Source organism: Equus asinus, chromosome 2 (assembly GCF_041296235.1).
Source record: "Equus asinus isolate D_3611 breed Donkey chromosome 2, EquAss-T2T_v2, whole genome shotgun sequence".
Taxonomy (NCBI): Eukaryota; Metazoa; Chordata; class Mammalia; order Perissodactyla; family Equidae; genus Equus; species Equus asinus.
This window is the reverse complement of record NC_091791.1, coordinates 12,177,821-12,205,199: the sequence shown is the minus strand read 5'-3', so window position 1 is coordinate 12,205,199 and position 27,379 is coordinate 12,177,821. Positions and strand designations below refer to the sequence as shown.

The 27,379-nt window shown below is 43.1% G+C and overlaps 1 protein-coding gene across 3 annotated transcripts in view; it reads left to right on the top strand.

Annotated features, from left to right (window-relative positions):
- PLPP4 (phospholipid phosphatase 4) overlaps nt 1–27,379 on the top strand; it is a 133,933-nt gene that overhangs the window by 93,385 nt on the left and 13,169 nt on the right. For all 3 annotated transcript variants that reach the window (XM_014865992.3, XM_044749777.2, XM_044749788.2), the window contains one exon: nt 25,791–25,961. In XM_014865992.3, coding sequence (XP_014721478.1) covers nt 25,791–25,961 — 171 coding nt within the window. The remainder of the gene's footprint in view (nt 1–25,790; nt 25,962–27,379) is intronic.

The following is a 27,379-nucleotide window of genomic DNA, read 5'->3' as shown; positions in this document are numbered from 1 at the left end:
CAGGAGGCCAGAAACCAACTCTGTCTCCTTGTCCCCCAGAGCTGAGCATGATAGTTGGCTAGGCACATAGCAGGAACTGAATGAATATTTGTTGGATTGATGGCTTCATAATGAAACGCTCAACCTTATAGCCCCGGGTGTGGTGTTGGTGCTGATAGTTGTTTTGAATCAATGTGTGTATATGTTTGTGTGTCCTGTGAAGTCCGCACATTATTTTAAATCCACGCAGGCCAGATTCTTGTTCATTGACGAAAACTTGCATTATCGTAGGGGAGAGTCATCTTTTTTTAAGCTCAGGTATTTGGCTGCATATAGTTAGAGGACCTTTCACTGAATCGCAGCTGCTTTTTCTAATGGCTGAAACACTGAAGCCAAAATCAGGGCAATACAGTGTCATCCCTCCTCTGGGTAGAAAGTGGGAATCTGATTTGATTGCAGGGTTTTAACATTTTCCTTCCTCATTCTATCACCACTGGCCATCAAAGAGTGTCTTGGGAAGTCTCAGGAACTTTGTCATCTCCTGCCTTCCAAATGCACATTCTTTTGTGCTCCTTCTCAGGAAAGTGGTCTGGCTGGTGGGCCAGATGGACTGTTTTGACTGAATTGACAAGTGGCTGCTGATTTTTCTTTTTGACTGAGCTGACTGAATCCATGACCTACTTTAGCACTGCAGAAGAGCAGCTAGCTTTAACCTTTGAGCCTTGTTGCCCTAAAGCTGTGGGCTTGCATCAGTGATCTCAAAGGCATTCAGCTATGCTGATTTCTAGATCTCTTCAAGGAGCTGAGAGATAAGGACTGGAGCTGATGGAATCGATGCAGGAAAAAGCCTGTGAAAGCTGCAATGAAGGGAGTTGAGACCTATCGCTAAAATTCTCTTCTCCTGATAATTGATCCAGTTTAAACAGAGCTCCATTGAATTTGAGAGGGGCACAGACATTGGGGTTCTCAACATCTGAGTTATTGTCATCTGATTCTTCACGGTTATGAGATTCCACAGGGGCACTAACGTCAGCAGGCCAGGAAGAAAATAGATAGTAATAAATTGACTATCTCTAAAATGAACCTACTCTCCAACATTTCTTCTTGCTCCAGGTGGGGGGCCTTTCATCCTTGTTCAGTTCTTACAGATTATTGAGTGTTTTAATATGACAGTACGATGCAAACACATTGCAAGTCGATTAAGTAAAACTGCACGTCTTGAGAAAGCTGCAGGATTTCATGAAGTCAATGAACGTGATGTTGCAAAACTGCTGGGTTGGCCAGCTAGACCAGTTAACAATTACAAAGGAGCAGATCCACTGGGATGAGGTCAGTAGGGTTGCTTTAGAATTGACTGATTTGAATATCAAAGGATTATGAGATGTAATTAAGGAAAAATGATGAATACTACTAATATTTCTGTTAAAAAAAATGATCCTGGTGATTTTGAGGGAAAAGCGTTGTATTGCATTGCTACATTCTTTTATTTTCAAGATAATGTTGAAAGCAATCAAAACTTGATTTATTCTGTGTTCTGAAAATTAGCTTAGTTGCAATTATAACCCATATTGTGTTACATATAAGATAAATTTATTTTCGTAATTTTTCGGTTAATTTTTTGAGTTGGAATCTCAACAGAAACTTGTTTTCACTATTGAATGTGAAACGTTGCTCTCTGTGTTGAGTAGGTTCACTTTAAGTAACGTTTTGCTGTCAATGAGATTGTCTGTCCCTGAGTCACCTGGATTCCACGTACATGGTGCCTCCTGATGTCCGCGGGTGTCTGAGACCCCTGGAGAATCACAAAGAGGCGAAGAGACAGGTCTGAGAGGACAGTGCAGTGGCCTGAGTTGCAGCCCAGACTTGGCCATTCCCCTCAGTGTCCCCAGCACCTACCTGCCCCAGATCCATGTCAGCAGGCCCTGCCTGCCCACTGTGGGCAGCATATGCCTTGCCTGCCCCCAAATCTTCATTTAGGAAGTTTTGGGAATGCTGACAATTTCCCAGAGGCTGTTAGTTAACTGAGTGCCAGATTTGGGGAGTGGGGAGTGGAAGATAATGGAGAATAGTACCAGTAATCGAGAAAGGAACCCAAAACACCCAAAACAAGCAGAACCCAAATAGCAAAGAACTTACGTTTGCCTCTAGAGAAGAAAAGGGAAACCCTGGCTCCATGGAAGAACTTTTACTCCCATAGTTAGATTGAAAAAAATCGTCTTTGCGTGGTGGTTGACCTGAATAACGTAGAAGCTTCCAAATGGTGGGCTGGCCACAACTGTTTTTTTTTCCTTAGTGTTTGAGTCACATTTTAGATTTTCCTTGCACTGTGCACAGGGCACGTGAAACTGCTTAGGTAAAAAGAGCTTCCACTGCTCATCATTGTCACGAGGACTTTATTTGGCGCCTCACTTTGCAATCTCTTTCGCCCAAGTCATCCAGGAAGACTTTGGACAGAAATAAGACCAGGAGCTCCTGGTCAGGTTGGCATTGGTGTTCTTTTAGTTTAGTTGTTCAGTCAGCTACCAAAACTCCAAAATAGCCAGCCCTGCATGGCTCAACCTAAGTTCTTCAGTGTGGCTTTGGCAAATGCCTTACTAAAATTAAGACCCACTGAGAGTGTCACCATGCAAGGCAGGAAGAGCGTGGGACTTGAGGGGTCTGACCAGCCTAGTGCCTGTTTGAATGAATGAGTGAATGTAATCTTGAGTCTTATATCTGTCACTTCCAGCAGTGACCTTGAGCAGGTCATTTGACGTCTCATTTATTCACCCAACAGACATTTATTGATTGCTTCCTGGATTCCAGGCGCTAAATTCAGTGTTGAGGCTACAAAGATGAATAAGACAGCATTTGTCCTTGAGGAACTCTGGTCTAGTAAGGAAGTCAAGACTCCAGAGGAGGGATTCTTCCAGGAGGATGGCTGGCTCTCTATACTGTGAGACCAAACTGTAGGCAGGTTATCTCCTGACCTCTTGTTTTTGCAGGGTAGTGGCTTGTGCGACTAACTCTTCTCCCCTCCCTGCCTTTGGAAGATGGCGCGCGTTAGGCAGTCACACACTCCATGCTATGACTGTTGCCCCAGACTGACATGAGACTTTTCTGTCTTTAATTTCCAGAATACTAACTTCTTTTTTCAGCCTCTTTTGAAAAAAACAACAACAAAAAAACAAATCAGGATATTTCCCTGTCATCAGGCTTCTGGCACCTTTCCTGTTGTCCATGTTTTTGCAAAGATTCCTGAAAGTAATCTGTGATCACATGGGCAAGGGCTCTTTGTTTCCTGGGGAGTAATTGTTCTCTTTCTCATGCTGGAAATCACAGTGGGCGGGGGGCAGTTCAACTGTTTCTGCCCCAAGCATCTGTTTGTGGATGCAAACAAATGTGTTCAAATTTCATGGGCATCAAATGGTATGGACATGAGTATAAAATGTAAGCTTGCCATTTGCAATAGAAAGGACGCAGAGAGAGTTCAGTCTCCCATTGAGTATGCTGAACTCAACACAAGTAAGAGGCTTACTGACTATGTGCATCTAATATTGACTGAGCCTTCACCATATGCCGGGCATGCCCCATGTGTTCTACACGCGTTGTCTTATTTAATTCTCAGGAAAACCCTATGAGGTAGATATTCTTTCTAATCCCATCTTGCGGATGAGAACCAGAGGGTTAAGTGTTTTGCCCAGGGTCACACAGCTAGTAAGTAGTGAAGCTAGGACTCAAACCCAGGCACTTAGATGCCGCTTTGCATAGATATCTACCTATCTTATATTTAGTTCAAGATGTTAGTGAAGAAGTGTCCACTTGATGATTCATGCATGAAGTAGCTGTTTTCTTCCCTGGAAACTTCCTAACAAAAGTATTTTATTTTGCATTCCTGTTTGTGGGGCATGCTTCATTACTAATTATTTTCAAAGAAAATAAATATTCCGAGTCCTGGTTTAGCATATTTCTGAGCCTGTGCGAATCATGCAAAACATCATAACAAATGACCCTGAGTTGCAGGTGTGTATTGCAATGAACAGGAGAACAGGGATGAAGTCTGTCTTTTCATCCTTAAGAAATAACCACATTAGAAAACAAAATAGCAAGGAAGCTTGAAATGTGTGCTGGTGTAAGATCTGTAACAGGCAGCCTGGCTGGTTTCGTTTGGTCTGCATCTATTCCGATCACAAGCCCGGAGTGCTCCCTGGGCTCTCTCTTGCTGAATCAATGTTTTCAGAATTCTCAGTGGCTTGAATTTTGTAATCTGAGAAATCAATCAAGTGCCTCAGGAGAATGCCATGTCCTATTCTACTTGGAACCTCCAAATGCCTCTTGTAATTAAGCATTAGTTGGAGTTCATTGCACTTGAATAATGAGGTGACGTTCGGGTAGGCTGCCTTGGTTGTTTTTTCTTGAGGAGCATTGCTTCTGTTTTCTGGTGAAACAAATCACTGTCGTCATAAAAATGCAATTTAAAGCCTCCATAATTATGATACTTAACGTCTCCTGAAACCAAATCCAGTACGATATGTTCATTAGTGTGCTGCTCGAGCGGGCACACGTAGCCTTGACGGGCACGGTGCCTGCCCTGTGAGGATGGAGCTTTAGAAGCGAAGCTTTACAGGGAAAGGAGACCAGCTTGTGAGAGCTAAACTTGTGCTTTTTGCAAGTGGACTGACTTGCTTGATGACCAAATGAATCACTGAATCGTCCCTGTGATGGGGCAAACAGTTCGGTGGCTGGTTCTAATTCTGCATTTGCTCCTGGGCCATAAAATTTTCTTGGTGCCCTGCTGTTGTTTGACAAGAATAATTAGTTAACAGTGAAATACATGTACAAAATCATACATAAAAAGTATCTTTATGGATTTATATAATAATATTATTATTAAGTAATAATATTAATAAATATTAAATAATAGCAGAAAAAAGACCCTGATGTACCCACCACTTGGATTAAGAAAGAGAATTTAACTATACCCTTAGAAATCCTGTGGAACCTTTCCTGGTGGCTTATTGCTTTCTATGCCACTGTAAACATTATCTTGAAATTTATTTATTTGTTTGTTTTTTCTTTGTGAGGAAGATTGGCCCTGAGCTAACACCTGTTGCCATTCCTCCTCTTTTTGCTTGAGGAAGATTGTCCCTGAGCTAACATCTGTGCCAGTCTTCCTCCATTTTGTATGTGGGTCGCCACCGCAGCACAGCTTGATGAGTGGTGTAGGTCTGCGCCAGGGATCTGAACCTGTGAACCCCAGGCTACTGAAGTGGAGCGCACCAAACTTAACCACTGTGCCACCAGCCTGGGCCCTTGAAATTTAAAAAAATAATTTATCTGCTTTTCTAGGTAGTTTTACACACACACACACACACACACACACACACTTCTAAACAATATATTGCTTAGTTTCACCTGTTTTTGAACTTTACATAAATGAAGTCATATGGAATATATTTTTGTAAGTTTCTACTTTTACTCACCATTGTTTTTGAGGACCTTCTATTTTATTTATGTATGTAGTTGTGTTACCACCTACAAACATAGGTTCCTTGCCCGCCACACAAGAGGGGCCAAATAAAAACTGGAAAGCCAGGCTTATTGCAAGGAAAGTGTTATTTCAGAAGCTATCAACCAGAAGAGAGTGAGCCCTCAAATTTGTCTTGTTTCGTCTCGTCTCCCAAGAGAGCGGAGGCAAGGGGTTTTAAAGGTTTGTGAGGAATGTGGCTGCTTGTAGATGGTGGGGGAGTCAGTGGCTTTGCTGGTCGGAGCTTTCCCACCAGCCTGCGTTCAGCCTTGGCATGCTGCTTGCAGGGAGGAGGAGGAGATGATAAAGAGTCCAGGTGGGCGACCTTGGATGTTTGTCTCCAGGGCGAGAGTGGATTCTGGAGCCAGGGAGCCAGAGAGTAAGCAGGGAGAGAGTGCTTTGGTTTTAACCCCATATATGCTGGGTTTAATGTAGGGGAACTGATATCAGGGCAGGGGTCAATTCATTTTCTGTGCTGTATGGCATTCTAAGGCATGACTATACCACAATTTTAAAAAATCAATCTGCTATTAATGGATATGTGGGTCATCTCCAGTTTGGACCAATTATGAACACCGTTGCCATGAAGTCCTGGTGCACTTACTGCAAAAATAATTCTCAGATGTATAGCTGGCAGTAAGATTTCTGGGGCATTTGTTCATCTTCGACTGTAAGAAATAATACCAAGCTGGTTTTACCCTCTCACCAGCAAGTTGTAAGTGTTCCCATTGCCCACGGCCCTGCCAGCACTTGGCATTGTCAGAATTTAGTTTTTGCCAGTCCGGGGGTGTAATGGCAGCCCCTGGAGGTTGTGATATATTCTTCCTGAGGACTAATGAGCTGGACCATCTTCTCATTGGTTTAATGGAATTTAGGTTTCCTCTTTCTGTGACATTACTGTTCAGGGCTTTTGCCTATTTTTCAATTAGTTTGTCTGCTTTTATCTCATTGATATCATTCTGGATATTAGTTCTTTGTTGGTTATATGAGCAGCAAACATCTTCTCCCTCTCTGTGCTTATCTTTTTCTTTATCTTTGTTTTTGCTTCCCATGGTTTGTGAATTCATTCTTTCTTTCGTTTATTTAGTCATTCATTTTAATAGTTGTTTTATCATTACAGAAGCAGTACATGCATACTATAGAATTTTAGGATATACAGAGAAGCAAACTTTTTTTTTTAAAGAACTTTATATTCCTACTGCTTGACAGGTCACCAGCATTAACACCTTAGTGCGTATTCTCCTGGGTTGGACATTTGTGTGTGCGTGTGTGTGTGTGTAATCAAAATGAAAGCTCAGTTGACAATTTCCACCTTCGCACTTGAGTAAATTTCCGTCTCCTGGCACATGCAGACCCTCTTCAGATTTCCCCAGTTGACCACCGATAGCCTTTACAGCTGCGGTCAAACCTGTATCCACTCCAGGGTTTATTATGTATTTGGACAAACCAAGTTCTCAGTTTTATCAATTCATTCCTTTATGGATAGTACTTTTTGTGTCTTTTCACAGACATATCTCCCAACTCCAAGACTGTGTCATCTTCTAATTGCTCTTAGTTTTCTTTCTCTTTTAGGTCTATGTTCCATCTGGAATTGATTCTTGGGTATGGTGTATAGTATATAGTAGCGGTCCAATTTCACTTTTTGCATATGGATACCCATCTTCCCCAGCACTGTTTATTGATCTACACGGATCTACAACACAACCTCTGCCCATCTTGTGTCCACTCCACGCGAGGATGGGTCTTTTTCTTGTCTGTCTCTATTCTGATCCATGTGTCTATTTGCTTATTCTGTACCAGTGCTGCAGTGTTCAAATCATTATAGCTTTATAATAACTTTTGAGATTTAGTAGACAAATCCCCATGTTGGTCAGGATTGGTCGGTTTGTCTTTGAGTATAAATCTCAGTGGCTTAAAATGAAAAAGGGTTGTTTCTTGCTTATGCTACCTGTAGAATTGTTGTCAGTCAGGGTTCCAGACAGACAGAGGCTTTGTTGCCATCTTAACATGTGCTTCCCCAGGGGAGAAGAGAGCATCAGCTCTTAAAGCTTCCTCCCAGAAGGGACACGGGTCAGCTCTACTCATATCTCATTGGCAGAACTAGTCACACGCCCACACCTAATTTCAAGAGTGTAGGGGAATATAATTCGTGTGTAACTGGAAGTAGAGGATTGTCTCCCATGTTTCCAACCTGTTCTCCTCCAGTAGCGTTTGGCTGTTCTCAGCCCTTTGTTCTTCCACATGCTGGCCAAGTTCCATGAAAATCTCTCTTGAGATTTTGACTAGCATTTTGTTGAATCAGTTGGATTTGGCATTTTATCATGGTTCAATTTGGGGAGAAATGATGTCTTCCTATCCAAATGCATGGTGCATTTGTCTAGTTAGGTCTTAATTTCTTTTCATCATTTTATACTTCTCTGTTTGAAGGACTTGCACATTATTTATTAGACTAATTCTTAAGTAATCTATATTCTTATTGCTATTGTAGATTTTATTTTTTAAATTACATTTTCTAGCTGATTGTTTTCTGGTGTCCAGAAATGCAGTGATTTTGGTATATTGATTTTTTTAATGCAGAAATTTTGCTAAACTCTCCTAGTGATTCTAATTATTTATCTGTAGATTATTTTGGGTTTTCTACATAGAAAATCATATCACTTTTCAATTCTTAAGCCTTTTATTTAGTTTTCTTATCTTACTCCATTGGCTAGGCCCTCCCAGACAGTGTTCTAGAAGTGGGGATAGCAGGCATCCATGTTTTGTTACTGTTATAAAGGGAGTGCTTTCAACATTTCACCACGAAGTATGACTTTTTTGGGTAGACATTCTTTATCAGATTCCTTCTATTTCTAGTTTGCTAAGAACAAATTTTGAATTTTGTTCATCTAACCGATTGGTATTTTTCCCTTTAATGTGTTAATATGGTGATTTATAGTAATCAGTTTTTTAAAATATTAAACCAGCGTTAATTCCTGAACTTAAACTGCCCTGGTTAAGGTGTATTCCCCTTTTTACTTAGTGCTAGATTTGGTTGATAATATTCTGTTTAAGACTTTTGTAAATATGTTTTGAGTGATATTGGTTGATTGTTCTCGTTTCTTGTACGGCACTTGTCTGGTTTTGTAATCACTGTTACCAAAACCAGACAGAAGTACAAAAAAGAAGTACAAGACTTAGAAAATCCACCAGAATTGTTGGAAACCTTAATATTCATTTTGGTGACTGATAGATCAAATATAAATGGGAAAATATATGTTTCATAAAATGAATGTTCCCTCATCTTAAATTCTCTGTCGAGTCTCTGTAAGATGATTTATTTCCTTTTGGGATGTCTGGCAAATAGATGCGTAAAATATTTTCATCCTAGATTTTAAAATACTGAATCAGTTTACTTAGGGATGTAAAACTCTTGGGTTTAAATTTTTTTCTTGAGATACTTTTTATATTTTTACACTTTTTTTAGAACTTAGTCCTTTCACATAAACTTTCAAATGTGTTGACATAAAGTATTTGATAATATCTGTTTGTTTTCAATTTAATATCTGCATTATTCATTGCTGACATGTGCCTTCTCTGTCTCGGAAAAGTTTTTCTTGTTAATCTCTCCTGAGGTTAAGCTGGTTTATTAGTCTTTTCAAAGAGCCAACTGTTGCTGTGATCCGCTTTCCTTTTCATTATTTCTTTTGTTATCTTTATTACTTCCCTCTTGAACTTTGAATTTATTTGGCTATTCTTTTTAACTTATTAAGTTAACTGAAATGCATTGCTCACTAATGCAATTCTTTTTCTAATTTAAGGGATTTAGGCTATAAATTTTCCTATAAATGTTACTTTAGCTACATTCCATAAGTTTTAATGCATATTGTTTCCATTAAATTAACTTTTGAAGATTTTCTAATTTTCCTCTTTTCTTCTGTGACTCATGTTGTTTAGAAGAGCTTTTTAAAAAGTTCCTAAACATATGATATTTTTCTTGTTATATTTTTTAAGTGATTTATAATTTAATTGCATTGTGGTCAGATAATGTGTTCTGTAAAAACGACCAGTCCTTTCATCTTGAGGCTAGTTTTGAGGCTTAGCTTTTGGTCAGTTTTCATAACTGTTCCAGATGGCTTTAAAAGAATGTGAATTTTAAAATTATTGGACACAAAGTTCTGTATGTCCATTAGACCAAGCTTGTTCATTGTGCTGTTCAAATCTTATATATCCTGTCTAATTTTTCTGCTTATGCTTTATTTATCAATTATAAAATTATCTATTAAAATTTTCCACTATTGTAGATGTCGTAGTTCTGTGATCTTTGTAATTTTGTCCATTCTTATTGTATATTTTGAAGTGTGTAAATGTAGTTTAGAATTGTCATACTTCCTATTATACCTTCTACAACCTTTATAATTAAATCATGACCGTCTTTATTTCTAATGCTGCTTTTTACTATAAAGAACATCTGACTTTAATATTGAAACCAGCTTTCTATTGGTTAATATTTGCCTCTTACATCTTTTTCTGTCCCGTGACTGTTTGTGCTCCATGTTTTATGTATGTGTTTTTTCAACTTTTAGCTGAGGAGCTAATTTCAATTATATTTGTTGTCATTGTTCCTATATTAGGATGTATTTATATCATTCGTTATGTACTGTTTTCTCCTTCCTTCTTATATTATTTTCATGTTGATTCCATTGTTTTCCTCTTTTTATTTGGAAGTTCAAGCTTCTAATTTAACACGCATAGTTAACAGTCTCAATTAATATCTTGATTTTTTTCTTCTGAGCAATATAAAGACATTAAGTGCTTTAGCTCTGATAAATGCATCCTATCTTATCTGGTAGTTTTGTCTGGCATTTTAATTCCAGCCTGCATCTTCCTCTTTCTCCCCCAACGAAACTGCCAACCTGTGCATAGTGTAACCCAAACACATGCTGATACGTGTGCTTACTGTTCCCTTTTGTGTCTCAGCCTTTCTACCTTCTGCCTAAAATATGTCCTTTAAATTTCCTTCTTTGATACTCCTGTAGTAAATGCTCTGTTTTTGATTTTTCTAAATTTTCTTTATTTGACCTCGTTCTTGGAATATAGCATTACTAAATATGGAATTCTAACTTGACAGTTACTGTCTCTCTGAACTTTGAAGATACCATTTCACTGTCTTGGAGCTTTGCTTTTTTGGTGTTTTTGAAGTCAATTGTAAGTCTTACTGCTGCTTCTGTGTTGGTATTCTATTCTTCCTGTCTGGATGATTTAATCTTGCTTTTTCTTTTGTGTCATAAAGTTTTATTGTTATATATCTGAGTGTGATTTCCTTTTACATATCGTGTATGAGATTCTAAATCTCACATTTGTGTCTTTCAGCATTCTTAAGATAACCAGATAACCCCAGCCATTATCTCTTTGAACGTTTCTTCTTCTCCATTCTATTATCTCCTCTAATTTTGAGCCCTAATTAGACATTTGTTAGACTTTCTCAGCAGGTTTTCCATGTCGCTTAATCTTTCCTTCAAGTCCCACCCTACCCTTGTCTATCTATCTATATATTTTTCTTCTAACTGCATTCTGGAAAAATTTTCAATCTATCTTCCAATTTACTAATTCTCTATTCAGCTTTGTCTCATGTGCTATTTAATCTATCTATTGAGTTTTTAAGTTCAATTAGTCTATTTTTTATTTATAGAAACTCTATTTGGTCTGCCTCATTATTTTTATAATGCTTATTCTCCATCTTTATTTTTATGCTTCTCTATAATTTCCCTAAACATATTGCAAGTAATTATTTTTATTCTATGCCTCATAATATCTAAAGTTGTTGTAAGTCAGATTTTCCTGTGTATGCCCCCTGAAATTTTTGTCTTTTGAGTTTTGTTACTGTGGGCTTTTAATTTTGCCTAGAACTTTATTTGGGGAAATATTTTGATGTCTTTGTTGAAGTTGAATTCCTCCAGAGAGGAGTTCTGCCCGTTACCTGGGGCACTCCAGGGCCATCCAAAATTAATTCTCCACCTAAGTGTTTTGGAGACCATATGAGAAGACCACATGGATCGGACAGCAGAAACCTATGAGAGTCATCTCATGGGTATGAAATCTCTCCACACAGCACAAAGATGGAGACAGGCAAGTTTCCTAGCTGTTTTCCTCTGAAGACCAGGCTTCCTTTCTTACTTACTCTTAAGCCTTTGGGATCCAAGGATTACTCCAGGGTCCCTTATTATGTTTTCCACCTTGGCCACGCCTGAGACTTTGTCTCTTTGCCTCTGCACCCCATGGAGACCTCAGAGTGGAAGCTCAAGGTCTACAGGTTCTGCAGACACACTCAGGGCACAATCTGGCTTTGCTGTTTCCTTGTGTTTAAGCTCCTTGCTTTCCCTTCATTTTGGGAAACTTTGCTTTCATTAATTCTTCTCTTGGTGTCAACTCAAGGATATGTTTAAAAGATTGTTTGCTTGTTTTTATATTTCATCCAACATTTAATTATTTTAATCAGGATGTAGAGTCTGCCACACTGCTGGAAACAAAGTCTTGGGTTTGGGAATTATTAGGTATTTCTGTACTAGAAAATGGGACCACACTTGGGCTTCGAAGCAGGTGATCTGGGTTCAAGACTAGCTCCTACATTCTGTATTTCTGCATATCTGTTTCCTCATTTTTACTAACAACTCCTTTCAATTGTGTGTTGAATTTCTGTTTACAAAGTACTTTCACAAATATCCTGTCTTTTGAGAGTTGGGTGAGGTAGGTGTTGTTGTCCCCCTTTGGAAAAGAGAGAAGACCAATGAAGGGGGTACCACTCTGACCTGGAACTCAAGTTGTCTAATACGGAGAAGAGTTTAATTTTTGTGACAATGCCATCTTAGATTAAGTGATTTAAAAGAAGCCAACAGGTGGGTTTCCCCTTGTTGCTTGGGGCACATCACTGCTTGGACACTGTCTTGAAGAAGATTCTGAGCCCAAGGCTGGCTTCTTGGTGGATCCCTTGATCAATTAGCAGTGTCTGCCAAGATCGCAGGAGATGAAAATGCCACGTATTTGCTCTCTCAAATTTAAATGGCCCTCCTAACTTAAAAAAAAATCCACAATTCTCATATGAACTTAAAACAAGTGTTTTTCGAATTTGGATACTGTACATAACAGAGAGAGACAGCCTTTGCATACGTCAAATAAATGAGGTTCTCGTCCTATTTATGGTCAGCATCCTTAGGGTGTACATGAGAGATGAGCAGGGAGGGTCTTTGGTGGTGGGAGTTTGTTGTCAGCAAAACCAGGACATGAGGGGAACTTGGGAAGCCAGCTCATCAGCTACCCAGTCACTTGGGGCTTCAGCCCTGAGACTGGGAGGTGCTGCAGTTTTCTTCAGTAACCAAAAAAGTGAGCTAGCCTGGCTCAGGACAGTGAAGTGAAGTCAGCATGCCTTCCCCCTTCCCACTCGTGCAGTCCCAAAGAGATCTGAGTGGGCCATGTTGTCAGCACCCGTCACAGACTGCCTCTTCGGTCAGCATATGAGCCAAACGCCTCAGGGATGGCGCATCTTAATGCCCAGCCCATTTATGTTCTTTAGAAAACCCCGGTCTTTCCTCCTGTGTTTCTCCTCTACTCTCAACTACTATCACATTCCCAGCACTTCTGACACCAGGTGTGGGGGGCAGTTTCCCATATCAAGCAATTCTCTGCGACACCAGCTGGGAGTCCTACAGTTTAACTCAATTCTGACACTGTCTACCTGGAGATAGCCTCAGAGCCCACAGGTTAAGGGCTCAGGCCCATAAGACTGCTCTCTTCCATTTCACATGCCAGTCACAAGTCCAGGTTGTCACCTGTGCTTCTGACCTATCGGCTATAAATCTAAGATTCCCATGACCCCCTCCTTGGATTCGATTAATTTCCTAGAGGGGCTCAGAGAACTCAGGGAAGCACTTACTTACCATTACCAGTTTATTAAAGGATATGATACAGGATACAGATGAATAGCCGGATGAAGAGATTCGTGAGGTCTGGGTGAGGGTGAGGTCTGGGAGGGTCCTGAGTGCAGGAGCTTCTGTCCCCATGGAATTGGGGTCGCCCTCCCAGTAGGTGGATGTTTTCAACCTGGAAGCTCTCTGAACCCTGTACTTTTGGGATTTTTCTGGAGGCTTCCTCACGAAGGCATGATCGATCATTAACTCAGTTCCCAGCCCCTCTCCCCTCTGTGGAGAATGGTGAGCGGGGACTTCAAATGCCAAGCTTCTAATCATGGCTTGGTCTCTCTAATGACCAGCCCCCATCCAGGAGCCCACCTAGAGTCACCTGAATAGAACAAAAGATGCTCTTCATGCTCTTATCACTGAGGAAAGTACAGGGCTCTCAGGAGCTCTGTGCCAGGAACTGGGGGCAGAGACCAACACATGTATTTTCCATTATCTCACACCTGCCCTTCCTGTGTGGGCTGAGATCCCCTATCAAAGCTTCTAGGGGCGGGTTAGAGGGTTGTTTTTCCCTAACAAATCATACTGCAGGTGGTCGAACATCCCCCAGGAGGCGGGCTCAGTCGAGGCCACTTACTAAGAGGAGAGCTAGGCAGTAGCAGTCATTAAGACTTCCAGGGCTTCTCGTGAAGTCCCTGCACCCCATGTAGAGGCTAATTAGATGAGCACATTGGGCAAATTCATGACTCCTGCCCGTTCAGTGGTTTCTCAAACCTGTGCATTACTAGTCAGATTTCCCCATCAAATTTATGTTCCGCTAAGGCCTTTGCGGGTAAAATAAAATTATTTTTCATTAAAATGTTATCTTTATCTGAATCCTGTGCAGGCTTTTATCAGCTCCCCTAATGGTATTATGGAAAAAAGTAATTTCTCCCTTTTGAAGTCTTATTCTTATATTTATGCTTCAGATCACTGTGGCGGATAATCAAGACTGAAAAAAGCAAACGTTGTCCTGGGGATTTAGACCTTCTGTAGATGAGTTTGTTCTGATATGCAAAACCACTTCCCATCGTTGTGACTGTTTATCGCTTTCTCTAGGGCGAGGAGTAACATTTATGATTCCTAATAAGAATTTTTCATCGAGCAGTGTGGGGTATGTGGAGGGAGCCAGAGTGGCTTCTGTCATTTAAAAATGCTTAATCTTCCTCAGCTGATGCTTCCCGGGTCCCAGGATTGTGCCTCCGGGGGCTGACAAAAGGACTGCCACCTTCTTCTCCCGAAGCCAGTTTCTTCTCTACTGCTCATGCTTCCTCTGCACTTTGGTGCATTGTGCCTGAGTTGGTTCTTTTTTTTCAGAACAAAATCCTCTTTGAAGATGCAAACTGGGGTTATGCAAGGAGTTCACGGTCTGCTTTTCACTGTGTGCATTTCCTGCCTCTGACATTTGCTTTTAGAGTAATTATGAGCTTTTTTTGGTCCATTTTCTTTTTACCCATTGCTCATTCTCAAACAAGGCTGTATAATAATTTCCATCAGGAGATGGAAATCTCATCTGGCTCAGGTAGCGTAACTATCACCCTGCCTAGAAACAGGAGGTTGGAGGACATGACCTTTCATGGTTATATACATCTTTTTGTCCCCGAGGTCTGTGGCCTGTTGCCAGAGTACTTAGTCAGGTTCAGTTATGTTTATTAAATGAATAAATGGTCTCTACCACATATGTATTCATTCAGTCACTGTGTATTGGGGACTTCTCTTGCCAGGCACTGTGCTGGGTCCTAGGGCATGTCCTGATAAGCACATGCCTGCAAGGGGTATAAAAACAAATAGGCAGTTAGCAGTTGTATAAGTACAATTATGCTGAGAAAATCTGTGATTTTTTTTATCCATTTAGAAATAATTCCCAGTTTCTTTCTTTTTTTTTTTTTTGAAGAAGATTAGCCCTGAGCTAACTACTGCCAGTCCTCCTCTTTTTTGCTGAGGAAGCCTGGCCCTGAGCTAACATTGTGCCCATCTTCCTCTACTTTATACGTGGGATGCCTACCACAGCATGGTGTGCCAAGCAGTGCCATGTCCGCACCCGGGATCCGAACCGGCAAACCCCGGGCCGCTGAGAAGCGGAACGTGCGAACTTAACCGCTGCGCCACCGGACCAGCTCCCCCCCCAGTTTCTTAAGGGCTGCATTAACCCCTCCGTAAATAATTTGACCTGTCTGAGCCTCCACTTCTCATCCATAAAATCGGCCTAATATATATGTCACTGTGTTGTTCTGGGGATGAAGTGAAGCCAGGTATCGAAAGCTCCTGGCACAGATGGAGGCCGTCTACACCTGATCTTCTTGCTGTCCTTCCCATGGAACACTCCTGGTTCCTGCTCCAGTTGGCACACTTGCTTCTTTCCTTCTTTTCTAGTTCAATGAAACATCACTCCCCTGTCCATCCTTCCCTTTCTATAGCTTTACCTTATCTGAGAACTCCAGGAGCATCTCCCGCTGTTCCCTGGAGGCTAGCCCAGATGTCTGGCAGGTGGCTGTCAGTCCCTGGAGAATAGCCCTGTTCTGAAGGCTCCCAGAACATTCTAGGGTCACCCTTGTAGGAAGAGCCCAGAGAAATGCGATTGTGTGTGTGTGAAAGAGAGACAGAGAGAGACCGTGTATACGTCTGGAGGGTGGGATGTGGTAAGGAAGACTTCAGCATATGCCCCAGCTCACTTCCCTCTGAGACGTTATTCTGAGCCACTGTTGTTCCAAGCCTGACTCCAGCCCTTCTCCATTGAGTGAATCCCTACTCTCTTATGTGAAATCTTCCCTGATTATCAGGTCTCCAGCCTGATGCGTCCTCATTCAATATGTACGTTTATTGAGCATCTGGTGATATCAGGCACAGGGTGTACAGCCCCTGCTCTCAGAGCTTAGAATCTAGTAGAAGGGAGATAGACGCGAACAATCACTTAAACAAAAAGAGTAGTGTTAAGTGTTATGAAGGGCAGGTACAAAGTACAATGAGAGCCTGTTACACCTACTGGTGGGGCCAAGGAGGACCTCTGAAGAAGTGGCGTTTAAACTGAGACTTGAAGGGTGCTTAGGAGTTAGCTGAGCAGAGAAGGAATGCTCATCTCTCTGTTTCCTTAGAGCCCCCAAGAGTACACATCGTCTGGTCCAGCTTTCATATTATCCTATTGTTCCTTCATTTCATTAGTTTCTTTATTCACTTGTATTTATTGAGCGCCAGTGAAGAGCCTGGCAATGTTCTTGATGTGGAGCACATAATGGCATCAGACACAAACACCATCTTGGTCATAGAGCCATTCTGGTGCCCCAGAGCTCACATCCTTGTTCCCTTTGTTTGTGCTTTTGCGTTGTTTCCTCTTCCGTATTCTCAGATTCACTTTGGCGAGGCAGCATGGTTTTCAGAAGGAGCATCAGCAGGGAAAGTGGAGGGACAGGAAGAGAGATCAGACCTTCACCGAGGGCCTAGTGTGTGCCATGCACTTTGTCTAGTGCGTCATGGACCCTCTATCACTGGTCCTCCCACTCACTCTGTTGGATAGCTGTTGGCTTGTCCATTTTATAGATGGGGTTTCAGAAGTTAAGCACCTTTCCCTAACTCACGTAGATAGGAGGTGGTGGGGTCAGGATGCATACCTGGTCCACCTAGCTGTACTACAGGAGCACTTCTTGCTTGTGCTTAGATTATCGCTCCACCTCTGACTAGCTGTAGGCTCTCGATTCATTTCACGTATCTGGGGTTGTATCCACTAGGTCCGCTTTGCTATCTGGCCTCCTTCAGTGGGCCGAGATGGTTCTCTCCACCCCTCAGGATTGGATAGTCAAGGGGTGTTAGCTTCAACAGCCGCAGCCTCACCTGACTTCCCCGAGGTACTTAAGATCCATCTGATCTCCTTTGTCCCAGAAGATGGCTTTCAGCATCTCACCAGAACACCAGTTCTTGTTAAATCTTAAGGCTGATGGTGCTAGAGTAGGTAATTCCACCCCAGGCTGTTGGCCGCTCTGATGGTGCCTAGAATCACAGCGGCTCTGCTGCAGGGCTGAAGGAATTTAACCCCTGGGTTCCAGATAACTGAGGTAGTCTTAAACCCCCTTTCCTCTCTGTCCTCCAGGCTCCAGTCTTATCTCCTCCGTGGAGCTTCCCTTGTTACTCCAGTTTTCCTCTCCCAAATAAAACCCCTCCAGGGCAGGAACTGGTTTTTATGCATCTTCCCATCAGTAGGGTTCAGCAAAGGCCCTGGCTTGAGAGATGCCATTAATAATAGGTGCTGAGTGAATGAATGAAGGAATGGATGACAATAGCATACCATTGGGCCGAGTCCTTCCTTCATTCAACATGTATTTGGGCACCTACTATGTGCTAATCAGTGTGTGAGACTCTACAAGTACAAGGTTGAAGAAGGCAGCATAAGTCCTGCCATCATGGAGTTTACAGTCCAGTGGGACCTGTGTTTGCCTGGCTACACATGTGCAAAGAAATGGAATTATGTATAGATACTTACTACAATAAATCGGGACCCAGATTCTTTCCCCTAAATTAGCTGGTTGAATTAAGGGTACTTTTGAAGTTGTTGAATTAGAGTGATTATGATGATCTTTTGTCGTGAAAAATTTTTAAAGAAATCGTTGGTTTGAGATTCAGAAGATTTCAAGGATTTTGAGAATTCTCTTCATTCTAGCAAAGATAGATTTTTGTCTCTTACATCCGAGCAAAACAATGTCGTTGCTGCTGGATTAGAGAGAAGGTGAGATTTTTAAAAAATCGCTGTGGGTACTGGGTCTATTCCGTAATTTTCATCATAATTTTCCCTTGAAATTGTAACTCTGGTTGGGTAGCTAAATCAAATGTTAATGATCTTCTGTTGATAACTTCATGATGAATAAATAACTGTCTTTCCTTAAGCTCAGCTGAATGGTTTAGGCTGTCGTTTCACTGTGGACTCACATTCTCTCTAAGATTTATAGCAATCTTTTTTTGACCTTTCTTTGAAAGTGAAATCTCTTAATCAATATATGAGAATAGAAGTGGATATAGCTTGTCATAAGAAACAAAACAGAACAAGCATCTTAGCTAGGCTGAACTAGGAAGTTGAAACTATGTATGAGAAACTAGTCATATTAAGGGACATTAAGATAGGTTCCAACATGGCGACACTTCTTTCTGAGGAGTCCTAGGCGAAAAGCTCTGTGATGGGTCACTTAGCACAGGAGTGGTCTCCTGACTGTCTGCCGCTCTCACGTGAAAACTTCAGACCTTCTGCAGGGGGAGATGAGAACGTGTCTCCACTAGCTCCTCTCACTGAGTCCTCAAGTTTATTCATTTTACCAGCTAAGATCAATTTACATCTACTGCGCACCTCGGGGGCTGCAGAATTAGAAGAGCCTGAGAACCTGGCTCGAGAATTCTCTCTCAGGGAGCATGCAGTTATGTAACTAGAGAGCTGCAGATGGCGAGGGTAGACCTAGTGAAGGCTTTTCTTCAGAATGGAGCTTTCCAGAGCTGAGACTGCACAACAGCGGCTGCTGCAGCTGGCAGGGTAGGTGAGTGCTCACTCGGTGCTAAGCACCAGCTAAGCGTTTCACAGGTCCTCATTCACTAATCCTCCAGATGACCTGTGAGTCAAGTGCTATGAACCCTATGGTACAGATGAGGAAACTGAGGCCCCGAGAGGTAAGCTCACATGGGTGTAAGTGGCAGAGCTGAGCGCCATGTGCACCCGGTTGGCTTCAAAAGCCCGGGCTCTTCATCAGCACACAGTAGCCCCTTCTGTTGAATGGATTATTTGGCTCCCAAATCCCTTGGGTAACTTAATTTGGGTTTTTTCCTGCATAACGTAATTTACTGTTGCTATTGGTTTAAACAAAATCACGCCAAACTCATCAAGCGCGTCTTTGCTCTAGTGTGGAGAGGAGGGGATGGATTGACATGTAATTTTCAGCTCGGGCTTACGGGGCCATTTAAACAGCAGGCCATTTGTACTGGAAGGCAGGACTTGAGTGAGCTCTCAAATTGGCAGCCCACAGGTGAGTTTCATTTGATCTGACTGTTACTTTTTGATTAGTTAATATTTAAAAATGGAGACATTTCCCATAAATATCAGGATTTCCCTCTCCTGTCAGGAGATCAAAATTTCCGGGAGCACAGAGCCCACGTTTCCACATGGCAGACAGCAGCTGGGGCAGAGGCAAGGCTGTATCTTTAAACAGGCGAGTGTTCCCCAGTTTACCCCAGTCCTCACCACTCCCAGCTGTCTGCCAACAGTGAGGCCAGGTATTGGTTACCATTTGTCATTACAAATGAACCTTTGATTTTTTTTCCAGAAAGTGAAATATTTCTTGGATCTGAATGTCCAGCAACAGCAGAGTAATAGAAGATAGACTGAGGGTATTCTGTTGCAAAAAAGTTGACCCTAACATCCAACTATTTGCTTATGTTCCCTATCTGCCCCGCCCCCACGGGCATGATGTGGTGGCCCCTTATGGTTCAGCCTCTCATTTTACAGAGCAAACCAAGACCCAGAGAGAGAAAGTGACTTGCCTAAGATCATCCATTCAGTTAATGACAGAGCCAAGATGGGAACCCGGATCCCTGACTCCCAACAGCACACTCCTATTTGTAAGGGGTCTGCAGGTACTGACCAGGAATGCCTGTTCCCATGGCCGTAGTTTTGGATGGTCTTTTGGAGATGCACACCCTTCAGCATTAGGATCTATTCAACCACCTGGTATTATCCTTCTCCCTCTGGGAGAAGAAAATAACTCTTTGAGCATCCTAAAATGGAAAATTTGTACACTTTACCTCATCGGGGCACAGTTCCCTTTTCAGTGCCAGAAATGATCAACTTGTCTGGGGAAATTTATTATAATTAGCGAAAGTGAAAAATACAACATGAAGAGCAAGTTCTGTCCCCCTGATTCTTATCTCATTTGTTCTTAAAGCATTCTTTTTTTGGTGCCAATTTTCTTACTTCTTGTCATCATTGGGGTCCAAAGGTCTTCCACTTGGTTTAAAAGCCAACTGGGGAGGAAAGACAATCCACACGTTATTTCACCTCAGCCAGCTCAGTAAATAGACCTTTCTTTGCAAAGGGAGAGTTATAAACCTATGGCAACTCATCTGTGTACCCAGAGAGAAGAATCAGTGATTGCTTTTCAGAATCACCAGGCAGACAGATATCCCTGTTCATGGGACTCGCCTGGCATCACCTCCTGGGCCAGCAACTTATATTGTGATGCTTGCTTCTCTACTCTCAATGACGATAGCCACGGGAGCATTGAAACTGCCAGAAACAGGGTGGGGAAACTGTGGTTTTTCATCTGCTTCCTAGTTTAGAGGCTCCAAGAATATCTTTGCTTTTCACAGCCAGATTGACATATAAATATTTACAATCAGCTACTTCCAGCCAAGAAAACCTGCTGCAGGCTCTTAAAGGAAGGGGCATATTCTCTTCCCCACAGATCACTGTGAGGGCTTTCGTGCGTGTGTGTGTGTGTTTCAAACTCTGGAGAGCAAATAAATGACTTCTGAGCTCCTGAGACAGGTAGACCCTCAGCATCCTCTCAGCCCACTGGCTTGGGGTTTTCTAATCCTATTTCTGTTGTTAATAATATTAGAAAAATATGAATAAATTTATCCAGTTTTATAATCCCCGTCTTTCAAAATGTCCAGTGCCCTGCTCCATCTTTGAATGCTCAGTTCTAGTTTCATTTCTTACTTGTGCTGGAAGCAAGGGCTGTGTTTTAGGGGAAAGACAACAGTCACTGGAATGAACATCATCTCACTTGTTCTACACTAGCATAAAAGGTTTTACAGCCCCTCGGTGTCTCAAATGCATGTTTCTTTGAGAAGAGAATAGGATACTGTTTGGCTAGAGTTGGAAAGCATTTCTTTAAAAACCTTCCTGTTGGGGCCAGCCCGGTGGCACAGTGGTTAAGTTTGCACATTCCACTTTGGCGGCCTGGGGTTCGCTGGTTTGGATCCCGGGTGTGGACATGGCACTGCTTGGCACACCATGCTGTGGTAGGCATCCCACATGTAAAGTAGAGGAAGATGGGCATGGATGTTAGCTCAGGGCCAGTCTTCCTCAGCAAAAAGAGGATTGGCAGCAGTTAGCTCAGGGATAATCTTCCTCAAAAAAAAAAAAAAAACCTTCCTGTTTTGGGAGCTGGCCCCATGGCCCAAGTGGTTAAGTTCACGTGTTCCATTCTGGCGGACCGGGGTTCTCTGGTTTGGATCCTGGGCACAGACCTGCACACTGCTCATCAAGCCATGCTGTGGCGGCATCCCACATAGAAGAACTAGAAGGACTTACTAGGATCTACAACTATGTACCAGGGCTTTGGGGAGAAAAAATAATAAAAGAGGAAGATTGGTAACAGCTGTTAGCTCAGGGCCAGTCTGCCTCATCAAAAAACATACCCTAAAAAACAAACAAACAAAAACCTTCCTGTTTTCTTTTTCCCCAAGTTGAATTTGAATCCGTGTTCCAGGATCTCAGAGCTGGAAGGCTCACAAGAGATTGCATCCATGTCCCAAACCCCTAACTTCGCAGGAGGAAGTGGCAAAAAACTATGGGATCATATGAATTCAATATGGTTTGGTAGGGCGTAAAGTACCAGGTAGTATTTGGAAAAACAGGAATGCAACGCACCATGCTGTCCACAGCTCAGAGGTGCCTCCCGGGCCAGAGAGAAGTACTTTAGAAGCCAAAGGACGTTCTGCTGGCTTGATAACTGTGTAAATGTCAATGAGAAAGTGACAAGCGTAAGGTTTAGCATGAAATTGGGGCCTGTCGTGCCACCTAGAAAAGAGAGAGCACATAGCACTGCTTTAAAAATACTGCCCGGAGGCCTGATAGAATGTGTCAGAGGAGACCGGCTGCTGCCGGATGCCACAGGATCCACGCTGTGGAACTCAGCCTTTGAAGGTCTCTTTGAATCCCTCCTCCTTTTCAAAGAAGCACACGCTTCAGCTTTTTGGAGAGCTGCAGCATGGGTCCCACAGTGTGGGAAAGAGTGCCTCTTACCTGCTTTCCAAAGAATGAGCCACAGCTGTTGGTGCCTAAGCTGGCCACGCTCACGGCCCTGGGGGGCAAGGAGGTGATCAGATGCAGGCTGAGGCTCTGGCCTCAAACCACTTGTCCCAGGTCCTGACCTTGTCCATCTTGTGAATGTGCCCAGAGGCTCAAGCAGCATTGGATGCTGAGCTGGGACTTTTCTGTCTTAAAGTCTCCAAACAATTTTTTTTATGGTGACGCATACGAATTCCAGCTCAACATCCACCTGTGCTCATTGACCTTTTTTTCCTGTTTCTTTTCGTAAGAGACGCCAGTTTGGCAACACCCAGGGCTGCCTCTCCTCTGATCCAAATCTTGGAGACTCATCTATCACCCTACCAAGCCCAGCACAGTTCTTTTGTGCTCTGTGATGCTTCACTGTAATTAGGTGGCTAGGTTTGCTAAGCCGTCTGATTTGGATGAAGTCCGTCACTCCCCTCACAAGAGCTCAGGATGAGGCCGGTACCCACCAAGCCAACTGTCCAGCCTCCCCCTCCCACTCTGACCTCAGGGGAGAGTGTCAGTGAATAGAAGGAACAGAACAAAGTGGGTGAGGATGGGAAATTAAGAACCTGTTGTGTTGCCAGGATGGGGGCCCTATGGGGCCACTTTGGAGTAATGCCCTGTGAATTGCTTAATACCCTTCATCAGAGCAAGCAGTCTAGAATAGGCCCGAGCAATGCACTGTTGCACATAGTCTTACTTTAATCAGAATATTCAATACATGTTGGCCCTGCTTTTTTGTTTATTTGAGTGCTAATCACTATTCAAAAATGTTGAAGTCCTTCATTTTTATTCCTGGGATAAACCTGGCTTAATATTCTGTCATAAAAAACAAAACAAAACAATTGTTGCCTGGTTTAATTTGGTTCCTGAAAAAGTTCTGCTTTGGTATAAGCTTGTTTTCATACCTGGGGGATCCCTTTTAAGAGGACATATTATTGAGCTGGCCCAGTGGCTTAGTGGTTAAGTTCTCACGCTCCACATTGGCAGCCCAGGGTTTGCAGGTTTGGATCCTGGGCGCGGACCTAGCACCGCTCATCAAGCCACACTGTGGCGGTGTCCCACATAAAATAGAGGAAGATTGGCACAGAGGATAGCTCAGCAATAATCTTCCTCAAGCGAAAAGAGAAAGATTGGCAACAGATCTTAGCTCAGGGCCAATCTTCCTCAAAAAAAAAGAAGAAATATTATTATCAGAGATAACTTGTTAAGGGTGGAAGTTATTCATTTTTCTGTGCTATAGCCATGATTATCTTGAACCTACAATTTGGGGTCCTGCTTTTTTCACTTAACATTTTGTCCTAAGTATTGTCCATATTGCTAAATAATCACAGTAATTTTCATGGTTGCATCATAGTTCATTGAATGGGAATATCACAGTTTGCTTATTGTCAGGGAGAGGGAAATGTTCCCCTTACCACCCTAGAGTTCTTCTCGCTGGACTAATAAAAAAACGCAAGACAGATTAACAGGAGAAAAACCAATTTAATATGTATGCACAGGAGATCATAATAATGATGCTCAGAGAAATGACCAAGGCAGGCAGCTTTTATATCTCTTTACACAAAGAAGCGATAAATTTGTGAGGATTTGACAAGACAGAGAAATTTAGGTTTGGGCACTTAATTAGTAAAGAATCTAAAGAACTCTAAGCAATATTTGGGCTTGGGGTAGTAAATTAGCAAAAAGTAACAAGACTTGTTTATACAGGCTTCTCAGCCCTGAATTCCTTAGTCTGGTGATAAGGATGTCTCTCTATCTCCTGGTGTGGGGAGGGTACCTTTCACAAGGAAGATTTATTTCCTGCTTTCAAGGGGAACAGAGAGAGGAGGGGCAAAATGCCCTTTTTGCAATGGCTGCTTCTCACATAACTTTAATTCAAAATAATCAATATGCCATTGTGTTATATTTTTGTCTGGGGCCCAACATTATCTATGCCTCTGTATTAATCACTTTCCATAATTATAAATAAATTTGAGCAGAATATCTTCTAGATTTCTCTGTATTTTTGTATTATTTCCTTAAGATGGACTCAGAGATATCTTATAAAGAGGATGAGTGTGTTTTAGCCCAGGTCTTCGTAGACTTTAGTGTGCACACAGGTCACCTGTGGGTCTTGTGAAACATAGGTTCTAACTCCGTAGGCCTGGGGTGGCTGGAGGTTTTGAATTTGTAACAAACGCAGTGATGCTGAGGCTGCTGCTCAGGCCTCAGGCAGTCTCATAGAGTCATTGGTACTGGCATTTACAGTTTTCACAAGGTCTGTTTTACCAAGTCATTATGTGGGCTGGTTACGTAGGAGTTCTGCCCCTCAGGGGTATTTTCTGATGAAGAGGAAAGTTTTGATTAGGCTGCTGTCCAGAGAAGGTGGGAGCTGTGGCACTCGCCTTCAACAAAAGTGTCTCAGCTCAGTCCTGGCTGCCATTGGAATCACCTGGGGAGTTCACACACACACACTCACATGCACACACATACACACACCAGGGCCCACTTCAGACCAATAGACCAGTAAAAACAGAATGTCTAGCAGTGGGACCTGGCTACCAGTATTTTTTAAAGTTTCCCAGGGTTTAAAGGTGACTCTGTGTAGCCAGGGTTGAGGACCATTGTTCTAAACGCACAGAAGACCCATCTTAAATCTCACTGAGTTCCAACTGTTTTAAACCTGACTGGATAAAAAGCTTGGGGCTTATATATGCTATACCCAACTCCACACTTTTGACAATGGATTTAGCACAGCCATGTCTTTGCAATTCTAAAAGTCAATAACCCTGCTTTCTAAGACAAAACAAGGAATTTGTCAGCAGTGGCTTCTCCGTTAAACTCACTCCTCTACTGCATTTGCTGGTCCCATCTTACTGAAGGCCACCAAGCCAGAAATCCCTTAATTTCCCTCACCTTTCAAATCTTAGCTGTCATCACAGTCTTTTGTATGCACTTTTTCCTTATAGAACTCAACACCTTCTATTAAAATTATCTGTTAGCATAGCCATGTTCTTCAACCAGACCATGAGCCCCTTCAGGCCTGAGACAGCATCTAATGCATCTTTTTATTCCTCCCACCTAGAACAACACCTGTCTAGTACACAGTAGATACCCACTAAATCATTGTCAAATGAATGAAATAGAATAGATTTTGATCACACACAAGACTGGAAGGTCATTATCATTGTTGAAAGATTCATACCAGCGTGGTTCTAGCAAGAGCACAGATTGCCTGGATGGTGTCTGGTGCCAACATGGTCTTGGCCCTGAAGGTATGCAAGATGGCAGACAGAATGTTCAGGATACCCTGTGTCGCTGCCACTTACCACCTACTAGAATAACACCTGCTGTTTCTCTTTGGCAGTTGCCTTTTCGGGCCTTGGCTTTACGACGTTCTACTTGGCTGGCAAGCTGCACTGCTTCACCGAGAGTGGGCGGGGGAAGAGCTGGCGGCTCTGTGCCGCCATCTTGCCCCTGTACTGTGCCATGATGATCGCCCTGTCCCGCATGTGCGATTACAAGCATCACTGGCAAGGTGAGTCCCTGCCCTGGGCCTGCCCAGTCCTCAAGGTAGTCTGCCACCCTCCTGCAGGGATGGCTGTAGAAATGCACCAATTCAGGGAGAAGTAAGCACCTACTGTCAGAAACCAGAGGAGGCCGAAATGACAGATTGGACACAGTTTTAAAGAAAATATGCCTGTTCAAGTGAGTTCTGGCCTTCACACTGCCCTTGCTGGGGACAGAAGTGGAGCTCCTCCTCCTCCTTCGTGCTCAAGTAGACTACTCAGGTCCTGCCAGGATGGCAGGTCCTTGGCCTTGGACTCAAATGTGACTTCCCTGCTGGATCACTTGCCTCAGCCCTCAGACTTGGTGCCAAGTAGTTTTTGGCTTCTTTCATATCTCACATCCATCCCACAAGGACATATTTCTTACCTCGGATGCACATCCAATGGATGTATCCAGCCCAGGCATCCATGCCAGTGATGTTCTGAGCAGCCGCTGCAAGGCTGGGGGGAGGCTTACTTATATGTATGAGTCCTGGGGTATCTGGGAAAAGTCAAAATAACACAAAACAAGTCAGGGGTTTGTTCCTGGAATAAAACTAGACCATGCTGTGTCCCTCTGCAGATCAGCCGCAGCTCACAGCCTGCCTGAACGACCGGCAGCACCTGCCACAGGAAACAGGGTGACGACCGCGGGGTGTGGCCTCCAGGAGTGCAGGGTCTGGGCAATCCTCAGGTCCCCTTGATCAGGCCACCCTGAGCTAGGAGTCGGACTCTTGGGGGTGGGTCTGGGGTGGTGGCCAGGAGTCTGCGTTGACAAGCAAGTCTGTTATTTCTGATGAAGTCTGAGAAGCAGTGGTGAAGAGCTCCACTGAGTCCGCTTTAAGCAAACAAACTGAATTACGTGTGCCTGAATCCAGCATCCCTGGATGAGTGGTCCTCCCCGAGCAGTCCGTGCCGCACCTCCTCTTCCTTTCCTGCTCTCTAGCTGCCACCAGGCCCTGCTCCCCTTCTCCCTCTTTTCTGTCTCTGTGGCCAGCTGCCTGTGGGACCACCGCTTCTCACCCCTTCCCAGCTGTTTGTTCTAGTGGGAGTGAGGCAGCAGATGAGGCCAGAAGTGAGGGAACTCTGAGCTGGGGGCGCCTTCTCCCCATTTTCTCCGGGGCCCTCCTGCTCCTCCCAGCGTCTCCCCAGCTTCTTCTGCCCCTTCCCAGCCTCACTTCCACCCTCCACATCCTGGGGCTTATGCTCTGGGCTCATGAGCTCCAGCAGCATCTTTGACCTGGGTGGGTAAAGGGTGCAGGGGAAAGAGAGGCTGGTGCATGGTCCGAACAGGTGGGAGCGTCCAGTGCTGTGATGTCAGGGGCTTGAGGCCCTCCTGATGGGGGCGGTCAGGAGAGCGCCACAAGGCTGGGCCCTGAGCCCTTCCTTGTTCTCTCTTTTTCTCAAA